Raw genomic sequence first — 25,376 nt, 5'->3', positions numbered from 1 at the left:
TGGAATAGTTTAGATCAGGCATGTCCAAAGTCTGGTCCGCGGTCCCGTTTTGAATGGCCCTCCTGGTCTCTCTCAATTTAGTGTGCCGCGGGATCAGGGCTGTCAGATGAGCCCGATTCCCGGCACTGTGAGAAGCTCCGTGAGCTTCAAAAGTGAAAGTAAAGTGCAGTACCCGGCTGAATGAGGAAGCTGCAAAGGTACTGTACTATGCTACAAGCTAAATTAGTGTTAAAAAGAGCTTTATTCGTGTGTGTGCGTGTGTGTACATGTCTGTATGTGTGTGTGTGTGCGCACATGTGTATGTATGTGTGCACGTGTCTGTATGTGTGTGCATTTATGTCTGTGTGTGTGCACATGTGTCTGTATGTCTGTGTGTATGCGTGTGTCTGTGTGCACATGTGTCTGTATGTCTGTGTGTATGCGTGTGTGTGTGTGCACGTGTCTGTATGTCTCTATGTGTGTGCATGTATGTCTGTATCTGTGTGTGCACATGTGTCTGTATGTGTGTGTGTGTGTGCATGTGTCTGTATGTATGTCTGTAAGTATGTGTATGCATGTGTCTGTATGTGTGTGTGTATGTATGCACATGTGTCTGTATGTATGTCTCTATGTGTGTGCATGTATGTCTGTATGTATGTGTCGGCATGTGTCTGTATGTGTGTGCGGCGTGCATTTGTCTGTATGTGTGTGTGCATGTGTCTGTGTGTATGTTACTTTTAATCCGGACCCCCCCCCCATTCATATACCATAAAAACTGCTTTTGTAGGGCATGTGTGTGATATTAGCCAGGACTGCTGCTCCTCTGAAAAGCAATCCATGCACAGATCTCTTTTCTGAGGCATTTAAATGGCAATAAAGAGGTATTATGTTGCTCCCTCACCACCTGTTTTAAGCCCGTAAAGACAACATCCGTGTGGCTGCGTACTGTGTGTACAGCAGCCCATTAATTTCAATGGACTTCCCTACTCACAAAAATGCAGGGAAAGAAGTTCCTGAGCTTTTTTTTTTTTTTTTTTTATTGCACTGCACCAAAAGCACCCTACATTTTCCAATGTGTGGGGTACCATTAAGAATTAACGGTACCCCCTAAAGTGCAGAGCATTCGTCTGTGTGTTGGGAATGAGCACGACAAAGTCAAGAGAATTCTTGTTGGGGCGTGCATTAGTGCTCGGATGGACACACTTAGACCAAATTTTCAATGGTTCAAAGAATGTCAGGCAAAATGGTCAGCCCTCACGCATGTTCACTGCATCAAATCTGGCCCTCTTTGAAAAAAGTTTGGACACCCCTGGTTTAGATCAAAGCATATTCATGGGTTAGAATGGCCTAGTCAAAGTCCAGACCTAAATCCAATTGAGAATCTGTGGCAAGACTTGAAAATTGCTGTTCACAGACACTCTCTATCTAATCTGACAGAGTTTGAGCTATTTTGCGAGGAAGAATGGGCAAAAATGTCACTCTCTAGATAAGCAAAGTTGATAGAGACATACCCAAAAGACTTTCAGCTGTAAGTGCAGCGAAAGGTGGTTCTACAAAGTATTGACTCAGGGGGGCTCAATACAAATGAACGCCACACTTTTCAGATATTTGTAAAAACAATTGAAAACCATTTATAATTTTCCTTCCACTTCACAATTATGTGCCACTCTGTGTTGGTCTATCACATAAAATCCCAATAAAATACATTTAAGTTTTTGGTTATAACATGACAAAATATGGAAAATTTCAAGGGGTATGAATACTTTTTCAAGGCATTGTAGCATAAAATACCGCCCCAAAGGCTTTCTCATGTAACAAGCCATAGTAGCAACAGTGAAATCTAGTAGTTCTTGTGCAGTCAAAAGAAAAACTAATATACCCAAAGGTAAATTGAGCCAAAGTCAGGGCAGGCTGCAGACAACATAATCAGAACAAGCCGGGTCGGTACACAAGAGATCAGTTCACGAGAGGTCAGGTAAAACAGGTTACACGAAGGGAGCTCAGAAATAAATGTTGCTCAAGCAATCAGTAGCTGGTTTTAAAGGGATTTAAATAGAGAAGCACTAACGTGCCAGATGCATGGGATTGGGCTTGTGCCTTTACTGTGGCGATAAAGGACATCTTTTGAACTCCTGTCCAGTCCGTCCGGGTAAACTCCAGGGTCTAGGAGGGAGGTGATCTAGACCGATCCGTTAATTTAGTCCGCTTTCCTCGTTTCACCCCTCCCATGGCTATCCACTGGGCTCAAAATGCCTATCAACTCTCTGCATATGTGGACTCTGGTGCTGACGGGAATTTCATTGAACAATCTTTAGCTTCCAAGTTGGGCATCTCCTTTGTTGCCTTGGCTACACCCCTCTCCGTGACTGCAGTAGATGGCTCTTTCTTGCCTATGAGCGCCATCCGGTTGAAAACCCCTCCTATAGAGTTACGCATTGGGGTTTTGCATGGTGAGATCTCTTTCCTAATTTTACCTAAAACCTCCAGTCCCATCATCCTGGGCCTTCCATGGTTGCAGAAACACTCCCCGCATCTTGACTGGAATTCTGGACAAGTATTGACTTGGGGTCCTCCATATCAGCAACAATGTATTTCCAAGGTGCTATCTCCTCCTTCCATTCCTCTTGTTGAGACCTCCACAACTCCCATGTTGCCTGCCCAATATCAGTCCTTCCGAGATGTTTTCTGCAAAAAGTCCACTGATCGCCGTCGTCCTCACCGAAACTATGACTGCCCCATTGATCTTTTACCTGGGACCTCTCCTCCCCGAGGCTGAGTCTACCCTCTATCTATCCCCGAGACACAAGCCATGTCTGAATACTTTTGGGAAAACCTGCAAAAGGGTTTCATCAGGAAATCAAACTCACCTGCCGGAGCCGGGTTCTTCTTTGTAGTGAAAAAAGATGGTTCACTGCGTCAATGCATCGACTACAGGGGTCTTAACGCCATCACCGTGAAGAACCGATACCCTCTTCCTTAAATTTCAGAACTCTTTGACAGATTGCAAGGTTCTCATGTTATTACTAAACTGGATCTTAGAGGGGCCTACAATTTAATAAGAATCCGGGAAGGAGACGAATGGATGACCGCCTTTAACACCAGGGATGGACATTATGAGTATCTTGTGATGCCCTTTGGTTTATGCAATGCCCCAGCGGTCTTCCAAAATTTGTTAATGTGATCTGTTGCGACCTTCTGTATGTCTGTGTTATTGTATATCTAGATGACATTCTTATTTTCTCACCAAACTTACTACCCATTGTCTTCATGTGAAAACTGTGCTACAGCATCTACGGGACAACTGTCTATATGCAAAATTGGAGAAATGTCTATTTGAACAAACACAAGTTCCATTTCTGGGCTACATAATCTCGTCACAAGGCCTCATGGACCCAGCCAAACTTCGGGCCATCTTCGAGTGGCCCCAGCTCTCTGATCTTAAAGCCACCCAACGCTTTTTGGGTTTCACCAATTACTATCGCTAATTCATTCATAACTACTCCACCTTGGTGGCCCCCATTACATCTCTCACCCGCAAAGGTGTCAATGCTTGGCTCTGGTCCCCTGAAGCCATTGATGCTTTCCGCAAACTCAAGGCAGCCTTCCTCACCACCCAAATTCTTCTATGTCTGGACATTACTAAACCCTTTTCTTTGGAGGTAGATGCCTCTTCAGTAGGAGTCAGTGCCATCCTACTCCAAGCTCAGCAGGGCAAGTCTCAGCCTTGCGGATTCTTTTCCTGAAGTTTTCTGATGCGGAGAACTATACTATTGGGGACCGTGAGCTACTCGCTATTAACCACTTAAGCCCCGGACCAATTGTCAGCCTAAGGACCAAAGGTCTTTTTACAATTTCGCACTGCACTGCTTTAACTGGTAATTGCGCGGTCATGCAATATTGTACCCAAACAAAATTTGCGTCCTTTTCTTCCCACAAATAGAGCTTTCTTTTGATGGTATTTGATTGCCTCTGCCATTTTTATTTTTTATGATATAAAAGGAAAAAAAATGAAAATTTTGGGGAAAAAAAAAAGATATTTTCTACTTTTTGTTATAAGAAAAATCGAATAAACTCAATTTTAGTCATACATTTAGGCCAAAATGTATTCAGCCACATGTCTTTAGTAAAAAAAATGTCAATAAGCGTATATTTATTGGTTTGTGCAAAAGTTATAGCGTCTACAAACTAGAGTACATTTTCTGGAATTTACACAGCTTTTAATTTATGACTGCCTATCTCATTTCTTGAGGTGCTAAAATGGCAGGGCAGTACAACCCCCCCCCCAAATGACCACATTTTGGAAAGTAGACACCCCAAGGAAATTGTTGAGGGGCATGTTAAACCCATTGAATATTTTTTTTTTGTCCCAAGTGATTGAATAATGACAAAAAAAAAAGTTTACAAAAAGTTGTCACTAAATGATATATTGCTCACACATGCCATAGTTATATGTGGAATTGCACCCCAAAATATATTTTGCTGCTTCTCCTGAGTACAGAGATACCACATGTGTGGGACTTTTTGGGAGTCTAGCCGCGTACGGCGCCCCGAAAACCAATCACTGCCTTCAGGTTTCTAAGGGTGCAAATTTTTTATTTCACTCCTCACTACCTATCACAGTTTCGAAGGCCATAAAATGCCACAATAGCACAACCCCCCCCCCCCCTCAAATGACCCCATTTTGGAAAGTAGACACCCCAAGCTATTTACTGAGAGGCATGTTGAGTCCATGGAATATTTTATGTTTTGCCACAAGTTGCGGGAATATTACAAACTTTTTTTTTTTTTGCACAAAATTGTCACTAGATGATATATTGCTCACACATGCTATGGGCATAAGTGAAATTACACCCCAAAATAAATTCTGCTGCTTCTCCTGAGTACGGAGATACCACATGTGTGGGACTTTCTGGGAGCCTAGCCGTGTACGGGACCCCGAAAACCAAGCACTGCCTTCAGGATTTAACTATAAAACGCTACCAAAAAAAACTGTTAGCGATCGCAGGGATCAGGCCTGACAAGATCACACGCATGATGAACAACAAATGGTTAAAATCCAAGATGGCGGACCTTGAAGACCGCTCTCGACGTAACAACTAGGGCTGCAACTAACGATTATTTTCATAATCGATTAGTTGGCCGATTATTGTTTTGATTAACCCCTTCCCGCCGAGCGTACGCAGATCTGCGTACTCGGCTTCCGGGGGGTATACCGGGATGATGCCCGCACCTGCAGGCATCATCCCGGTACCGTTTTTTACAGCGGGCGATTGGCTTTCCAGCCATAACAACCGATGCGGCTAAAAGCCGCTCGGCTGTTATGCCGGAGGAGCGGGAGGGGACATCCCCCCTCCCGCCGCCTCTCGCCGCTGTTACCGGTGCTCCCGCTCGATCGGGAGCACCGATTAGTGATCCGTCGGCTCTGGCTGCTGGGGAGGAACTGGAACGAAGCCGTAATCGGCTTCGTTCCAGTCTCCTCATCGTAAACACGGAAGCGACGTCATGACGTCACTTCCCGTTTACTCGGCTGCCAATGGCGCCGGTTTTAGAAAATATCCGGTATTCAGAATCGCCGTTTTCGGCGATCTGAATACATTGAAGTGTAAAGGAGGGGTGGGGGGTCTTTTAGACCCCCGATCCCTCCATAAAGAGTACCTGTCACCACCTATTACTGTCACAAGGGATGTTTACATTCCTTGTGACAGCAATAAAAGTGATCAAATTTATTTATTTTTTTTAAAAACAATTTAGTTTTTTTAAAATAAATAAAAAAATAAAAAAAAAAATTTCAAAGCGCCCGCCGTCCCCGCGAGCTCGCGAAGCAAAGAGAACGCATACGGAAGTCGCGCCCGCGTATGTAAACGGTGTTCAAATCACACATGTGAGGTATCGCCGCGATCGTCAGAGCGAGAGCAATAATTCTAGCAGTAGACCTCCTCTGTAACGCTAACCTGGTAACCGTAAAAAAAATTTAAAGCGTCGCCTATTGAGATTTTTAGGTACCGTACTTTGTCGTCAATCTACAAGTGCGCGCAATTATAAAGTGTGACATGTTTGGTATCTATTTACTCGGCGTAACATTATCTTTCACATTACGCAAAAAAATTGGGCTAATTTTACTGTTTTGTTTTTTTTTTATTCATGAAAGTGTCCCTTTTCCCAAAAAGTTGCGTTTAAAACACCACTGCGCAAATACCGTGTGACATAAAATATTGCAACAATCGCCGTTTTATTCTCTAGAGCCTCTGCTAAAAAAATATATATAATGTTTGGGGGTTCCAAGTAATTTTCTAGCAAAAAATATGGATTTTAACTTGTAAACACCAAATTCCAAAAATAGGCTTAGTCATGAAAGGGTTAATCGATTAATCGGTTAATAACCTTAAAAAAAAAGTGTGGTGTATAATTTAGTTAAAATGTAAAGTTTAAAAAAAAGGCAATTTTATTCTTAAATATTTCTATGCTGTGGTAAATATAAATAACCAACTATATGGTTAGGGAGCAAAATATCTAATCCACTCTGAGAATAACAGACAGAAGAGATATACTGTATTTATTAGAGTTAATATATACTGTATAGACTATTAGAGGCAATATACTTTATATACCGGTACTATTAAAAGAGATATACTGTATATACTATTAGAGGAGAGATACAATGTATATACTATTAGAAGAGATATACTGTATATACTATTAGAGGCTATATACTGTATATACTATTAGAGGAGAGATATAATGTATATACTATTAGAGGGGATATATACTGCATATACTATTAGAGGGGATATATACTGCATATACTATTTGAGGAATAATATAGTGTATATACTATTAGAGGAGATACAGTGTATATACTATTAGAGAAGATATAATGTATATACTATTAGAGAAGATATAGTGTATATACTATTAGAGGAGAGATATACTTTTAAAGGGTCAATCTGGTAAATATCATCAGACTCATTAACTTTAACCCCATTTTGTTACTGGCCGATTCATCGATTATAAAAATAGTAATCGATTAATTTCAGAATCGATTAGTTGTTTCAGCCCTAGTAACAACGTCAAAATCAGGGGTATACCTGAATCCGTCTTGCCACATGACCTCAACACATACGCCAGAAAAATGATCTCCACCATATTACCAGACCTGTCACCAATGGAGACCATAATTGATCGCATACAACGCATTCCCAAGCCGCCACACCTAGCAGCAACTATACCCAGGGATGTCTTGATGCGGGTCCATTTTTTCCACACAAAAGACCAGCTATTGTTCAAGGCCATCTGAGCAAGCTACCTGAACCGTTTACTGACTTACAGCTATTTGCAGATTTGTCTCAGCATACTAGACAACTGCGCAGACAGCTAAACACCATTACTAAACCACTGTTTAACCACAAAATCCCCTTACAAATGGGGATTTCCAACTAAACTCATCACCAGGAATGGAACAAAACACATCATCACATCAGTCCCTGAAGGTATAAATCTCCTAAAACAATGGGAAATCATCCCGGAAGAGCCTGCCGCACTGTCCAACGCCCACAAAGGGCCTTCACAACCCCTCGATACTACACAACCTCCTAATGCTCGCTGAAGTCACTCTCCAGGCGATGCTCATTCAATATATGCTATGCTTACTCCGGTCGGTGCCCTGCTTGTGCAGTGTTCACCACAAACTTTTACCCCACTCAGTTGACACAGCCTAGTGTTTTCAGGCTGTTTTAAGCTACAGTTTTATACCGTTTATTTTACTGTTCTGCTTACAGTTAACACAGTATTCTATTCTACCCTCTTCCCTCCACCCTCTCCTTCTCTGGTCTGCCTCCATCTTGAGAAATCTATCTGCAATAACTACAGGAACTCGCCTCCAGGAACCATTTGACACCGTAAAGAGACTCTCACCTACTGTGCGTACCAACTACTGCACCTAACACCCATGCCAGCTATACAAGATGTCAAAATTTCTCTCACTCAACACTAAAGGGCTTAACCATCCAGCGAAAAGATTTTCCATGTGGAGGACTGCCATTAAAGCCAAATGTGACATCCTATGTCTCCAAGAGACACACTTTAAAAAATCAGCTGAACCTCGCTGTTCTAGCCGCCAATTTCCCCACATCTTCAAGTCCTCAGGACCAGATAAACGCAATGGGGTTATGATAGCGTTTAAAGACACCATTGCCTTCACCCTACACAACAGCATGGTGGATGAGGATGGAAGATATCTAGCACTGGACTGCACTCTTGACAAAACCAGATACACTATTGTAAACGTTTACTCCCCCAATACTGGCCAAATCAAATTCCTCTCTAGATTGATGAAAAAGCTTGAAAAATTTTGGCAGGGATGTTTTATTATTTGTGGAGACTTCAATATGGTACCGGAAAATTCGATAGATGCTTCACGCTCCTCCAGACTAACTTCCCCCATGACCACCTTCATAAGGAACAACGACCTATATGACATATGGAGATGTCACCATACCACCGAACGAGACTACTCCTTTTTCTCCCACAGACACAACTGCTACACGAGGATTGATTATTTTCTTGTCGATAAATGGACACTAACCAGATCAACAGACTCGGGCATAGGCACGATAACCTGGTTCGACCACGCTCCAATATCACTCACTGTAAAGGATCATTCAAATTCCCCTTTGCATTCGCTCTCCATATCATGTGCCGACATCATCCATTCCCCCGAACATTCTTCCTACATACGCACCCATCTCAAGGAATTTTTCAAATTCAGCAATACTGTCCTCTGGAATGCACACAAGGTGTTCGTCAGAGGGATAATTATGCAGCTCTCTGCAAGGGAGAAGAGGAGGAGATCAGTGTCTAGACACAATTATAGCCAAGATACATGCACTTGATGTCCAAAACCAAACCAATCCAGATCCTAAACTAAAAGATCAGTTAGTTCTCCTCAGACAGGAACTCAGAAATTTACTCTTAGAAACATACACTAAAACCCACACAAAATTCAAAGCACACTACTATACTACGGGCAACAAAGCAGGCAAGGCACTTGCACTCAAGATTAAGGGTCGCTATGCTAAATCCAGAATCCACCACCTCTTCCACCCAACCTCTCAAAACAGAAACTTTTTGATCCTCAAGCTATAGCCGATGCATTTAGCCATTACTACCAAACACTGTACAATTTGAAACATGACACTAACACCAACCAACCCTCCCCTGCAGATATCAATGCATTCCTACAAACGATTGATCTACCGACACTATCACAACAACACTTAAACGACCTGAACCTGAACGGCCTGATGGCTTAACCAACGAATACTATAAAAAAAATTGTACTACCTCTCTCAAGTGTGCAATGACGCTGCCTCCTCCTCTTCTCTTCCCAATGAAATGCTTAAAGCTCTAATAATTACACTAATGAAGCCGGGGAAGGAACCTAACACACCACAAAACTTTAGGCCAATTTCCCTCCTCACTATAGACACAAAGATATTCGCTAAACTCATAGCCAATCGACTAGTCCGAATTATGCCCACCCTAATCCACCCGGATCAATCAGGTTTTACAAAGGGCAGACAAACTTATGACGCCTCAAGGAGACTAATCAACATAATACACCATGCAGAGACCAACAGAACGCCTTCTCTACTCCTATCTCTGGATGCAGAGAAGGCATTCGATAGAGTCCATTGGGCTTACCTAGAAGCCACACTTCATAAATTTGGATTCAACGGCCATATACTTTCAGCAATCATGGCCTTATATTCCTCCCCGTCAGCACAAGTCTACACAGATGGCATAGTTTCCCGATCATTCCCAATAACCAATGGCACCCGCCAGGGATGCCCCCTATCGCCACTCATCTTTAACCTGATAATGGAACCCCTGGCGGCGCACATCAGAAAATGCAGCACTATAACAGGATTTAAAATAGGTCACATTGAACATAAAATAAATGTATTCGCAGATGACGTCATAATGATGCTTACCAATCCCATGACTTCTCTGGCTTCGGTACAACATGTTTTCATACTATAAGGTCAATGAAACTAAATCCTATATTTTAGACCTGGGTCTTGATGCTATTACCAGCAATATTTTACGTAACCAATATGCATATCCCTGGGCTGACAATGGTATATCGTATTTAGGCATCATGCTCACCAAATCAATATCCAGATTGTTCAAGTCTAACTGTGTAGCCACCAAACAAATGCTAATCAAAGAATTGTCCAAACTAACCAAATTCGAACTCTCATGGTCAGGCAGGCTAGCAGCCTTTAAAATGCTCCTACTACCAAAAATACTGTAAATACTGTACACGTTTCGCACCCTTCCCATCCCCTTAACCAAATCCTATCTCAATTCTCTACAATCTATTCTTAATAATTATATATGGCAAGGCAAAAAACCTAGAAGCAACCACTCTAAGCTCATTAAACATAAACATGCAGGTGGCATGGGATATACCGACATCCGGGATTACTAATTGGCCACCATTCTTTCCCAATTGCAAGAATGGACTAATCCCACCCACACCACACTATGGGGTGATATAGAAAATCATGCCACACCAGGTTCTGATCTTAAAAGCTGGCTATGTAGCTCCCCAGCCTCAGTGACGAATCTACACCTATACTCACCAACCATACAGGCATCGATCTCTGCATGGAAGACACTGCACAACAGTAAGTGGATATCCTTCCCCATGAAAAACATACAGATACCCCTACAAACTCTCCAAATTTTATCTCCTGACCTGACCCTCCCTAAATGGCTCACATTGTACGCCTCAACCACGACTGAACTTAGAACCCTCACAGACCACAAAACATTCCCTGAGATCCAGTCCACATACGGAGCACCCACTTCAGACTTCCTCACATACCACAGGATACGTTCCTGTTTGTCCACACACACTCGCATAGAAGGAGCACTACCTACAAAATTGTAGAATTTTTATTTCTCCCATGACTCCACGGCTAAAGGCATCTCACTTATTTACCCCTTACTACAGGAGAAAAATGTCTTCTGCAAGTCCAAACCCTTCTTAGACTGGGAATCGGACACACACCTACAACTCTCTGATGCCCAATGGCAACAAGCACTAAAATCTATTTATAAAGCTACACGGTGCACAGGCTTATGGGAACTGACGACCAAGATCACACTTCGATGGTACCTGACTCCATATGGGCTAGCTAAATTCCAACCCAATGCCACCCCACTCTGCTGGCGCAATTGCAATCACACGGGTACTCTACTTCACATCTTGTGGCAGTGTCCAAAAATACGACGCCTCTGGTCGGCCATCACACAACTCATTCATGAAGTAAGCCATACTACTGTATCCTTGGCACCACAACTCGCTATACTCAACATAATTCCGGAAGATATCCCTCACGCATTCCACATGGTCCTTATTCATATCCTCCTAGCAACTAGACTGCTTCTAACTAGAAACTGGAAATCACCAAACCTACCTACTATCCTAGACGTCACCACTCAAGTCCATTCACACTACATCTATGAACTCTAGTACGCTAGAGGAGGGGCAGGAAAGCCCAAAGCAAGGAGTGGGAAGGAGGTCAGGCCCGAGTAGACAGAAGTTGGGAGAGGAAGGTAAAGGAGCCAAAGCGGATGGGGCTAAAAGTGGGGGGATGAAAGGGACAAGCCCCACAATACAAAGCTCTGCCAGAGGCCAAAGGGATGAAGAGGAGGAGAGAGCAACAGGAGAGCCTGCGCCCGAGGAAGGGACCTTGCGATCAGGTCCCCAAGTGGAAACTACTATGATAAAAGAGATGCTGGGGGAAATGTTCGCAAAAATGGAGGTGGCCCTAAAGACAGAAATAGCGGGAGTGTGTGCAGATATAGGTCGTGTACTGGAGAGGGTAGAAGAGATTGAAGATAGAATTGACAACCAGGAGCTTAGGATAGACGAGATAGCAGAACAGGTACAGAATCTCCAGAGAACAAATAGGTCCCTCCTATACAAATTAGAAGACCAAGAAAATAGGAGTAGGAGGAAGAATATACGTATTAAAGTTTTCCCCGAAAAATACGGTGCCACGGAGTTGGGTAAAATAGTACAGCAGGTCTTTAACCCGTTGTTACAAAAGGAGCCCACTGAAAGTATAAAGTTTGACAGGGTCCATAGGATTGCAATTAGGGGGGTAGTAAGTAAGGATGCCATACGTGATGTGATAGCTAGGTTCCACTACGCAGAGGAGAAAGGGCAAATAATGGAGAAACTAAGGGCAGAACCGGAGATCTCCTTTGAGGGTGCAGAGCTGCGAGTGTTCTCAGACCTAGCCCCGGAAACACTGAGGAGAAGGAGGCTCTTGAAACCTCTAACGGAAGCTATGAACGCTGCGAGAATCCCCTATCAATGGGGCTTCCCAGCGTGCTTGAGGGGGCGAAGAGACGAACGCTCAGCGATTCTGCGCTTCCCGGAGGACCTAAGAAGGTTCTGTGAGAGCTTAGGGATCACCCCCCCTTCCCTACCAGGTTGGCAGGAAGAAATAGACACTCATGCCCCTCAAAGTAAGTTAAAGCGGGAGTCCACCGGGACTCCGCGTTTTTTTTTTTTTTTTTTAAAAGCCAGCAGCTACAAATACTGCAGCTGCTGACTTTTAAATAGTGACACTTACCTGTCCAGCGCGCCCGCGATGTCGGCACCCGAAGCCGATCGCTCGCTCGTGCCGCCGCCATCTTGGGTATGGGAATCAGGAAATGGAGCCTTTCGGCTTCATTTCCCGGTTCCCTACTGCGCATGCGCGAGCCGCGCGGCGCAATCCGGACGGTCCCCACTGCCTCTGGGAGCTGTGTGTTTCCCAGCAGGCAGCGGGGCACTTGCTGAAGGGGACTGGCGCTTGCGGAAAGGGGCGTGACGTACGCCCCTTTCCGCAGAGAGCTAGCCCGGAAGTGGGTGCAGTTACCTGGATTATCCTGGGGTTCCGATGAGCGGAGGTCCATTTTAGGGTGGACCTCCGCTTTAAGATGGCAGAGAAGGAGAAATAGAGAGATGAATGGTGGGGAAAGAGACAACAGATACAGGGGGCAGCAAAGCTGAAGGTCAGGTGGGGATGGGGAGGGAGAGGGGGAGAGGGAGACGGGAAGAGGGAGTCGTCGCTGCTGGGTAGGCGCCACCAGGTGTGAACCCCTGGGTAAATATGAAATATAGACAGTATCAGAGAGATAAAGGTCGGCTTCATATACCCACAAAACGGGGGAGTCCTCGGCCAACGTCTGCAGTTGCAGAGTTGGGGGGGAGGGAGGGAGGGGGGGTTTTGGTACATCCTTCGCGCCCTCCTTGGTCACCCGAATGGGAAAGCCCCCTCTGGGTCGACATGCATTAAACAATAGAATAGTTCTTAATGGTCTTGATTAAAGTAGTAACATATAATGTGAGGGGACTAAACACCAACGAAAAAAGATACAAAATTAATAAAGAACTCCAATTTATGGGGGGAAATATCATTTGCCTCCAAGAAACATACATTACTAGTAACTCAGGGATAAAAATGTCATCATCCCAATTCCCAATGTGGTTCTATGGAGACTCTCCCTCTGCGCACTCCAGAGGGGTAGCCATTGGTTTTGACAAATCAGTAAGATTTGAAATAGAGGAACGACTGACGGACCCAGAGGGGAGATATTTATTTTTAAAGGGTAACCTGGGAAATATGCAATGTACCATTGTCAATGTATATGCACCAAATAGAAACCAAGAGAAATTTCTACTGAGAGTATTAAATAAACTGGAGGAATTTAGAAAGGGTATGGTAATTCTAGCAGGCGACCTAAACTGGTGTTTAGACCCGAAGTTGGACTCCTCGGGAGGGGGTACACGGGGGGCTGAACAGCGGTATAGAAAAATAAACAAAGCACTGATTAACGCCCAGCTCCAAGATGTTTGGAGAGTTAACCATCAGAAAGAACGGGATTACACCCACTTCTCCTCGGTCCATAAAACCTTCACAAGATTGGATTATATATTCGTAGGACAACAACTAATGGCTAATATAAAAAAATCAGAAATTAAATCAATCACCCTTTCCGACCATGCCCCTGTGAAAATTCAACTAGAAATACAGGGCCATATGGGGACAGGAAGTGCCTGGAAATTGAACGATTCTCTCATTCAAGACCAGGAAGTCAGTATAAAAATTCTGCAGGAATTAAAGGATTTTTATGAAGTAAACGACACAGTAGAATATTCAAAGGCTACTATCTGGGAGACACATAAGGCAGTCATCAGAGGGATGTTAATAGGAATTGGCGCAGGGAAGAAGAGAGCTAGGGAAAAGGAGAAGGCCCAGCTTTACAAAGAAATAGAGGATCTCGAACAAATGACTAGACCTAGAGGGCTTCAAGACACCCAGGAATTATCGAAGAAAAAAAGAGAGCTAGAAGAAGTATTAGAGCAAGAGAGGAGAACGGCTTTCCATAAAATAAATAGAGAGAGACACCTATGGGGGAATAGGTCAAGTAAGTGGTTAGCAAGAAGAATAAAAGAACAGAAAAATAGGACCTATATACCGAAGATCAGAGACAAAAAGGGTGAGATGAAATTCGCTACACCGGAGATTGCAGAGAACTTCCACTTATATTTCAGCGCCTTATACAATATAGGTATAAGAAGGGAGGAAGGGGGGAAGAGGAAAGAAGCAATCAGGGAATATCTAGAAAAGCTCGACCTTCCAAAAATCACATGGGACGAGAGGCAGGAATTAGAGGCCCCGATTTCAGGTATGGAAGTGGAAAAGGCAATCAAAGACACAGCTTTAGGGGGAAGCCCGGGCCCCGACGGTTACTCTATTTTATACTACAAGAAATTTCAAAATTTTTTGGCACCTAAACTATGTGAATATTTCAATGAGGTAGGGGACGGGGGGGGGCCTTTCGTGAAGAGGCCCTGCTCGCCCATATCACATTGATTTTAAAGGAAGGTAAAGACCCCGCAGCATTGGAAGGCTATAGGCCGATATCATTGTTGAATACGGACGTGAAAATCTATGCGAAAAGTTTGGCCGAGCGACTGAAAACCCTCCTCCCCGAGAGGATTCGCACCGATCAGGTGGGATTCGTTCGGGGACGAGAAGGGAGAGACAACTCTTTGAAATCAATTATGTTGATACAAGAAACATCTAGAAGAGAGACTCCCACTCTGTTATTGTCGGTAGATGCTGAGAAAGCCTTTGACAGAACAGATTGGGAGTTCATAAATGAGACCTTAGAACACATGGGCTTGGGCGATAGAATGATGAAGTGGGTTAAAGCGCTTTACAATAAACCGACAGCAAAGATTAAGGTGAATGGCTCCCTGTCCCGCCCCCTTGAATTGTTCAACGGGACGAGACAGGGATGCCCTCTATCCCCGATTCTCTTCGTGATTGCCTTGGAGCCGTTACTGGCAGCGATCCGGGGAAATCGGGATTTACGGGGAATTGAGGTGGGAGGAAGAGAGTATAAGGTCTCTGCATTTGCAGACGATCTGCTATTATATATCACATACCCCAGAATATCGATCCCGGCGGCAGTGAAGGAAATGGAACAGTACGGTCGACTATCAAATTTCAAAGTTAATTTATCCAAAACAGAAATATTAAATCTAAACATATTGGAAGTGGAGCAAAGAGACTTGGCTGCTAGTTTACCTTTTAGATGGAGTGGAGGGGAACTGAGCTATCTGGGGATAAAATTAACAGCAAAAAGAGTGAATTTATTTGAAGCTAATTATATCCCCCTGCTCAATAAAATTAAAGCCCAATTGAAAAACATGAAACACAAAGGAATATCCTGGATAGGAAGAGTGAATGTAATAAAAATGTTCATATTACCTACAGTACTATATACATTTCAAATTATCCCCATCCCCCTCCCGGGAAGTTTTTTTTAGAAAATTAAAATCTTTAGTCCTCACATATATATGGCACCCAAAAAAAGCACGTATTGCATACAAGGTCCTTGCGAGGGAAAAGGAAGAAGGAGGAGTGGGTCTCCCAGACTTCAACAAATATTATGAGGCCACAATGCTATCTAGGATAGCAGATTGGACCCATAATCTAAAGGAGAAGAGCTGGGCAGAGCTTGAAACAAGATTAAGTGGGACGGATTTAGCTAAAATGATTTGGATACCGGCTCAGGCGCGGAATTTAAGAACAGGCACTAGTATAATCACAAGACACACACTTAGAATATGGGATAAAATAAATAAGTTACACAACTGGACATATAATTCTCCACTTATGTCACTACTTGACACAAAATACTTTTTACCAGGATTGGAAGAGCAGCTGTATTATAGTAGATGGGCACAGAAAGTAGAAATCACATTAGGAGAGGTGATTAAAGGGAATAGGATTGTAATGTTTAGGGGAATCACACAAGAATGGGGACATAGAACATTAGACAGATGGAGATATACCCAAATAGTACATTTTGCACAAGGGCTCACACAGCCTCTACGAGGAATGAAGGAGTTAAGGCCATTAGAAAAATTATTTAAAGATGCACACTGTATAGTGAAAAGGGTTTCCAAATTATATAAAATATTACGAGGTGAGGGTGAGGGGGAGCTACCGGAATATGTAAGGAAATGGGAAGGGGAATTAGGGACACTTAGAAATGATGAACACAGAAGGAAAATATTGAAAATGACATACGCACTAGCGAAAGACGCACGAACCCATGAAATGGCATATAAATTAATAGCAAGATGGTATATGACACCCACTAGAATGCAGAAGCTAGGAACCGAAGAGGAAGCAATGTGCTGGAGGGAATGTAAGGAACAAGGATCGTTCAAACATATATGGTGGGATTGCCCGAAAATAAGACCTTTCTGGGATAAGATAATTCAAAATATTTTTCTGATAACCGGAAGGAGGATTAGGACATGTCCATGGGCTTGTCTGTTCCACGACACAGACATGGGAGTAAGGCAGTACAAAGCTACACTTGTCCCTTATCTTTTGAATGCAGCCAAAGCCTTAATACCAAATCATTGGGGAGACCCGCAGGAGCCGACAATTCTGGAGTGGGTGAAGAGGGTGGAGCAGATTCGGCGGATCGAAGATTCGATCAATAAAACCCAGGAGATAGAAAATGAAATCCAAGGAAAGTGGCAAAAATGGCTGACATTCTTAGAGAGTGGGAACTGCCATGTCTGATTAGTAGGAGAAGGTGACAAGGAGGAGGACGAAGGATATAGGAGGAGATGGGGGGGCACTTCTCTTCCGTTTTTTTTTTTTTTGCTCAAGGGGGAGGAGGGGGGTTTGGGGTTTTTAAATGTATTTATTAAAAGGAGAGGCGGAAGTAGTTTACGGTCTGTGAAATATATTATAAAATATTCTCATCCGCAAGAATTGTAAAAACATGTTTGAATACTGTATTAAAAAGATAAATAAAGAATATATAAAAAAAAACATCTATGAACTCTTAGGATCAAGAGGCCTCGCCTCACATACTAAAACCCAGGCCAAATGGCTTCCATGGCACAGAGGGTACAAAACTAAGATAGATTGATTTTCCTCCTGATGATTTCTTTTTTGTTGTTGTTCCTGTAATTAATGGTTTACCTACCATATAACCTTGTTCTCAAGATCCCTACCCCCTCCCATTCCCTCCCTCCATCTCCCTCTTTCCCCCCCCCCCCTTCCTACCCTATATCCTGCCCCAATAACCCCTACTAAGCTTGTTACATGGCACACTCCTGGATTACATGCCTCTGCTGCCTGTTTTCTAATGATCATACATATATGTACCGATGTTATTGTTATTATTAGCAATTTCTGTTATGATGTATTACGATTGCAACCAATGGAATTGTACTTTATCCTATTGTCCATTGTGAAACTCAATAAAAATTAATTTGAAAAAAAAAAAAAGATCGCCCCGAGGAGAGTGACATCACTTCCGCCTGCCTGTGTTTACACTACACAGGCAGGGGAAGCTTCTCATTCGCCAGGAGCGATAGAGAGGGGATAGCCAGAAACCAACGGCCATCCCCTCATCCCGGATCGCTCCTTAAGCGAAACAGACCGCCACAGCTAGCGGGAGGGGGTCCAATCGGACCCCCCCACCCGCTGGAAGGCAGGCACGTACGGGTACGTGATTGTGCCCGTCCGTGCCATTCTGCCTACGTATAATTACATGCAGCGGTCCTTAAGTGGTTAAACTAGCTCTTCAAGAATGGCGACATCTTCTAGAGGGTTCTCCCCAATGTATTACCATCTATACTGATCATAAAAATCTGCAGTATTTACAATCTGCAAAACGCTTGAACCCACGTCAAGCTCGCTGGGCCCTCTTTTTCACCTGCTTCAATTTTAACATTACTTTTCGTCCAGGTGCCAAAAACCTTTGAGCTGATGCCTTGTCCAGGTCGTTTGATGTCAATGATTTGAGAATCACCTAGATCCTGGTCCCATCATCCCCCCGCATCGAAATTCTAGCCACTACTCCGCTCCAGTCTACGCCACCTCCTCCTCCAGGTAAAACTTTTGTAGCTCCCGCACTTCATCCCAAACTCCTTGCTTGGACACATGACTCCAAGTTCTCTGGACATCCTGGCATACCTCGTACTTGTGATCTTCTTCAGCGTCGTTATTGGTGGCCTTCTCTTCGCAAGGATGTCGAGTAATAAGTTCAAGCTTGTACGATTTGTGTACTATCCAAATCTTCCATGTCTGCCCCTGCTGGGTTGCTTTTGCCCTTACCAGTGACCGATATACCTTGGTGTTGTATTTCCATGGATTTTATCTCAGATCTGCCTCCCTCAACAGGTTCTACAATCATCTGGGTAGTGGTGGATCGGTTCTCCAAAACGTGTCACATGATTCCTCTCTCAGGCCTACCTTCTGCTCCCAGTCTTGCCACAACTTTCATTAAGGAGATCTTTCGATTTCATGGGATGCCTTCACATATCGTCTCTGACAGCGGAGTTCAATTTACTGCTCGGTTTTGGAGAGCCTTGGCCAGCTCCTTTTGGGATTAAATTTAATTTTTCATCTGCCTTTCATCCCCAGTCCAATGGGCAAACGGAACAGGTCAATCAAAATGTAGTACGTTTTCTCCATGCCTTCATCTCAGCCCACCAAGATGACTGGGTGGATCTTTTGCCCTGGGCAGAGTTTGCCTTAAACGATCACTCCAATGCCAGTTTTGTAAAATCTCCTTTCTAAACTGTTTACGGGCAGCATCCATCTGTTCCCTTTCCTGTTCCCATTTCTCCTCTTGTACCAGCAGCAGCTGAGACCCAAAGGTCCTTCAACTCAATCTGGAAAGAAGTCTCTGGGAATCCTCATATAGCTGCTTCCAGGCATAAAACCGCAGCAGATCATCTTTTCCTGCCTGGCGATAGAGTTTGGCTCTCTACCAAGCACATCCAACCCTGGGTGCCCTCAATGAAATTTGCCTCTCGCTTCATTGGTCCATTTCCTATTCTTCATCAGATCAATCCAGTTGCTTTCAAGCTCCGTCTGCCCTCTCATCTCAGGATACCCAGCGCCTTCCATGCCTCCCTGCTCAGGCCAGTGTTCCTCAATCGCTTCTCTTGCCCTTCTTCTCACCCCGCTCCTGTGGCTGATACCTCGGATCAGTATGAGATTAAAGAAATATTGAACTCCAAGTACTCCTTGGGGAGGCTACTCTATCTCATGGATTGGAAGGGCTATGGTCTGGAGGAGAGGTCTTGGGTTCCTCCCACCGATGTCTCAGCCCCATTTTTGACCAGATTCCATCCGAAATTTCCCTCCAAGCCAGCCCCCAGACGTGTAGGGGGACCTCGTAAGATGGGGGGTACTGTCACAGATCAGCTGCAGAGCTGATCTGTGTCTCACCTTTACTACTGTAAGTCGGCTGGCACCTGTTTCACTAGCTGGTGTTCAGCTCTGTGCATGCTGCAGCTATGGGTGTCGCCGGCCCTCACCTGTTGCCTAATATATGATTCCTTCCTGCCCAGCCCCGCATGTGCTTCTCTATTTAAATCCCTTTCAAACCAGCTACTGATTGCTTGAGCAACATTTGCTTCTGAGCTCCCTTCATGTAACCTGTTTTACCTGACCTCTCGTGAACTGATCTCTTGTGTAGCGACCCGGCTTGTTGTGATTACGTTGTCTGCAGCCCGCCCTGACCTTGGCTCATTATCCGGCTCTCCTTTGCTTCATCCAACTGTGTGGTCTGCATCGGACTGTTTCCATCGGAATATCCGTCGGACTAAACTTTCCAACTTGCCGGCAATATTTTCCAACAAAATGCTCCGATCGGACATACTCCGATCATGTGTAGAGAATTCCGATCGGACAAAGTGCCATGCATGCTCAGATCAAATTCCTACATCATAGCTATTGGCTACTAGCCTGAACGTAGTCCCATCGTAACGAAATTACGTCATCACGTTCTAAAAGATCGGATTTTCTGCCAACTTTGTCCGACCGTGTGTATGCAACAGTTTCGGACAAGATTCGTCGGACAAAATCCGACGGACAAAATCCGACGGATTTGATTGTCGGAATCTCCGACCGTGTGTACAAGGGCTTACAGTGTCTTCTGGTACTTCCCTAGCGAGCAGGGTGAACCCAGGGGTTGTGACCTGGGGTCAGCACGCAGCTAAGCCCAAACCCCCATGAGGGGGTCCCTGTCAGAATACCGACTGGCCCTTAGAATCCACGCCCTGGGGGATCCTGTGTCACCTGCTCGTCTGTGGGCTCACTGTGACAGAAATCTGGTTGTTTCACAAAACTTGTTTTCCGGATGTGTTTTTGAATCCATACATTTTCTTTTTCATAGATATAAGGGTCCTTTTGGTTTTGCTTTTGACTCCTACAGTCCCTAGAGACCCGGTGCCCAATACACAGTATGCTGGCCCACCAGCAATTGGGCAGCGGAGTGCCAGATGCTGAAATACTCACTGCATTTCAGAACCAGCAGTCAAAAAAACACTGTACTGTGACACAGAGTTATCTCCACCAACGTTACAACTCCCGGAGCGTGGCACGGGGGTCTGGTTAGTTAATTACCATCCATATGGGAGTTAACTTTTTCTGACACTGACCACCAAAGGGGCTTGGTGAAGTTAACTTTTACTTCCACTTGAATGGGCTGTGTAACTTGACGCAATGTACCTCAATGCATGAAAATATACTGTGGCCCTCATATTTCAAGTTTGGTGAAGAATGTATGGGCTGCATTTTGCCAAATAACCACCACTTTTTTTTTTGCTACAAAATATAATATGAAATTAAGATAAAACATAATCTTACATTCCTTTCTGTATTAAAAAAAATACCTGAATTTCTTGTAGACTATCCTCATCTCGGATTTCTTTCTTTTCTAGTCCATCACCACGTAGAAGAGCCTCTAGAGTGGTCCCCTCGGACATAATATTGTCTTTCCGTAATGGATAATCCACATCTGGTGAGGAGGAAAAAAAGTGGTTAAATATTACCTTCGGATACAGCCTAAAGGGGGGATTAATTCTATTTTAACATATTCATATATGGCTTTTCCTAATAGTATACAGTCAGCTGACCTGTGAAATTTCTTATTTATTCAGGTCTTGGTACAATTAGTAATGATTAGTCTCATTCAAACAGTTGCTGCCATCATGCTTTTAGGAGGCTGGCTGCGACTTTCTGCTGCTTCACACCAGCAACCCACAGCTCATGTTGACTGGACCCAGAGCCTCCTTGGACTTGTGACATGTCCCATTAGACACACAGGGGGTGTGCATAACTTCTCGCCTAGACTAGAAGAGGGAGCCAGTACCTGTCAGAAATTGGTACCAGTGCAAAAAGTGGTAGACCGGGAAGAGGGAATGCTGAACTTCAAATTTTAGGTGAAGGTCAGCTTTAAAGTCTAACCAAATATATAATACAGGATGTAGAAAATTGCTTAGCCAATTTGATGTAAAGGAATGGAAAATGTAAGCTTACCTTAAATATTTATCAAATGTTTAAAAGGTATACAGACATTTTTAGGCAGCAACCCCCATCCAAAGATGTGCTCTGGTGGTGGCATTTTAAGTATTTTACAAACCATAAATCCACTGCTCATCCTAAGGGCCAATTAGGGTACTGATGCACATATCTTGAAGTAATATAAACAGTTTTAACAACTTTCTTTTTTTTTTTAAAGATATCTTTATTGCAGCTTTGCAACATGCAGACATAAAACAAAAGGCACAAACAAACAAAAACTACAGCAACGAAAACAGAATGCTCCTAATCCAGCAAATCATGAAAATCCAGGCAGTGTGCAAAAAAAAAAAACAGATTACATCTACCAGTGGATATAAACATCAACAGAGTAGTAAGCAATATGGTTTTTAAACAGCCTGGGCATATCAGAAGTTCCTGTTTAATACAACATTCACAAGGTGAACCCCTTTCATGGTAGTACAAGAGAGAGGGTGAGTGGGCTAGCCAGCCATCTGCCCCATATTTTGTGGAACACTTTAGTCCTCTTACGGATGTCAAAGGTAAGTTTATATAGAGGCAGAGAATCATTGACAAGTTTTACCTCACATTCCGCGTTGGGGTCTCTGATCCTTACCACGTCAGCAGGAGGGACTTCCTCGCATAGAAATAAAGAATGTGAAGTAGTCTCTTAGGCTGAGGCTGGACAATGAGGTTACCAAGTATGCCCAGCAGACAGTTTTTAGGGATCACTATATTTGTTAAACCCAGTGCAGAAGATACAAAAGGAGACTTTGTCAACCCAGAAGTCGTGTACCAGTGGACAAGTCCAAAAGCAGTTTGTCTGCAAACACAGAAGCAGCCAGCAGAGTTGGATAGTCCCATTTTATGCCATCTAGCAGGTGTGAATGATGTAAAATGTTTAGTTTAATCACCCTGTCCCTCGAGGTGATAAGAGGTTTTGAACGTATCACAGAACTCAGGCCAATCCTCTTCTGTGATAGGGATGTCAAAGGAGGCCAACCTCTCTTGAGCATTCCGAAACCTAGGGTTAGTACCTGTCATGAGTGAAGTAATAGGAGGATATAAGTTTTGTCTGGACCGAGTCTCTCTGAAGTTCTTCCAGGTCAGGTGTCTTAATAGGACTGAACAGTGAACCAAACTGAGCATGTTTAGTATGTCTGAGTTGGTAATAGTAAAAAACAAAAACAAAAAGTAAGGTCGATGTCAAAGCCTGCTTGCAGTTGAGAAAAGGATTTAAAACCCTGGGGGGTATATAGATGACACTGGTATTTCACTCCCTTTGATGTCCATCTGATGGGATAAGGTATAGATAATAACTACTTAAGGTTAGGGTTAAACCATAAGGCATTGTTGGGGGAGGTCTGCTATGAATCGTGGATATTTTCGCAACTACCGTTCGGAATAGGGAGAGGGGGGGTTTGGATTATCGACATGCCCGGTCCAGGTGGTGTGCATCCCCTATAGACAATGTTGTGGAGTGTCTCAAATGAGGAAACTATGGCTCCTTAAGTAGTGGCGCAGGCATTATCAGAGTTAGGGAGCCAATCATGGATGTTAACCAGCTGGGATGCTGGGTAGTAAAGGTAGATGTTAAGGAATGCCAGACCTGCCATATGTGAGGGGAGGCGCAGAAATTATAGCACAACTCAGTTTAGAGTTCGAGTTATTCAGCGAGAGTACAGTTTGGTGTAGTGGAAATAGGATAGATTTATCCCAGTTCACCCGGAATCCAGAATAGTCACCAAACGTGTTAACTTCATACAAAAGGTTATCAAAAGATATATGAGAATACGCTAGACTAGAGCATTGTCAGCATAGAGGGATATACGCTCTTCAATTTCATTTATAGGAAGACCCTTAATAATCAGAGAGCTACCTGTCAGAAACTATGAATCAGACTGAGGCAGAAATACCGTTAAATCACACTTGTTTAATAATAAAAGTAAAAAGAACAAACGTAGTCAAAACATAGCCAAAGTTCGGTAATCGGAATGGATAGTCAGCTATGTCAGAAGTCAGGGATCAATGTAGTGGAACAGCAAGCAGGATCTGGAGCCAGAAGGGATGTCAGCAAAGCAAGTCTTAAACGGGATCACAGGAGAGAGTTTCTGTGATGTTGATCAAGGCGAAGTCAGAGCTCCTCAGGACTGGATGGCTTAAGTAGGCAGGAGTGATGAGCAGGATATCATCAACAGCTGAGTAACTGTGGAGAGATGGGAGCCGGCCATTAGTCAACAGCTGAGAGGCCAACTCAGAGAAGGAAGGGCTGAGCCCAGCCCTGATAACTACGGAACCTTATAGCAAGGGACTCCATAGCCAAAGCAAATAGGAGGAGTGATAAGGGACACCCCTGCCTGGTGCCCCTTGTAATCGGAAAGGGCTCAGTGACCTGAGAGTAAATTCACAGCTGGACAAGTAGTGATGTGTGGAGTAGCCGTATCCATGCAATGAGTCGAGGGCCAAACCCATACAGTTGCAATACCTGAAATAGATAAGGCCACTCTACACTATCGAAGGCTTTGCAAGTGATCTTTCCGTGGTTTGAGTATCAAAATAATTAAAGCCTCTCTCATAGGAGGGAGCACCCCATCTTTCAGGGTCTCGTTATATGTATTGAGCAAAATGGGACTCAAGAGGTGTCGAAATTGTGTATACCATTCGGCTGGAAAGTCATCCAAGCCCGGCGTCTTATTAGTCAGTTGCGAAATTGCCAGGGAGAGCTCGTCCACAGAGAAAGGTTCGTCCAGTTCAGTCCAGTCTTGGTCAGAAAGTCGGGAAAGCACCATCTGGGTCAAGTAGTCATCCAGCTAGACATCAGAGTAGTGGGCCCTAGTAGTGTATAAGTCATGATAGAAGTTAGAGTCCTAGGGATAGAGATAGGAGTACGGTCTGGCCTAGTTAGATGCAAGTAATCGACCTGCCCTGTTGCCGTAAGCGAACAACTTCGGAGTGACATAGAGCATACTTTTTTTAGTGCGGTCCAAAAGGTGGAGCTCATATTCTCTATGACTATGTAGCCATGAGGTCTGGGTAGCCAGATCAGGATTCACAGCATATGCTGCCTCTGCAGCTACCATCTTATTTTCTAGATATTCAGTACACTGCTGGGTGTTCTTGCACAGAATGCCAGTAATGGACATAAAGGTGCCTCTTAACACAGCCTTAGAAGCCTTTCAGGCAGTGGAGGCCTCAACAGTGACTGATTCGTACACCAATAATCCACAATGTTCTTCCTGCAGTCATTCTGTACTATCTCATCCTCCAACCAATGGGAGTTCAGCCGCCAGACAAAAGTGCTTGAGTTTGGCAGAAGGGGAAGGTCCACAGAAAGGGGGACATGGTCAGACACCCCTCTGGGAAGGTAGGAAGCCGCCTGCACAATAGGGAGTACTTCAACAGTAGAGAATGCCATATCTATACGTGACATAGGTGTCCGTTTAGTATATTTTGATA

At 43.9% G+C, this 25,376-nt stretch overlaps 1 protein-coding gene across 8 annotated transcripts in view; it reads right to left on the bottom strand.

The window, feature by feature from the left end:
• DPF3 (double PHD fingers 3) overlaps positions 1-25,376 on the bottom strand; it is a 717,329-nt gene that overhangs the window by 337,810 nt on the left and 354,143 nt on the right. For all 8 annotated transcript variants that reach the window (XR_013264877.1, XM_077464591.1, XM_077464592.1 and 5 more), the window contains exon 5: positions 21,272-21,396. Coding sequence is in view for 7 of the 8 variants with exons in the window: in XM_077464591.1 (XP_077320717.1) it covers positions 21,272-21,396 (125 nt within the window). In the remaining variant the exon portion in view is untranslated. The remainder of the gene's footprint in view (positions 1-21,271; positions 21,397-25,376) is intronic.

The sequence above is a fragment of the Lithobates pipiens genome, unplaced genomic scaffold (assembly GCF_037356315.1).
Source record: "Lithobates pipiens isolate NorthernLeopardFrog02 unplaced genomic scaffold, aLitPip1_a1.2 Scaffold_30, whole genome shotgun sequence".
Taxonomy (NCBI): Eukaryota; Metazoa; Chordata; class Amphibia; order Anura; family Ranidae; genus Lithobates; species Lithobates pipiens.
Note: the sequence above shows the minus strand (reverse complement) of the source record. Positions and strands in the feature narration are given on the sequence as shown.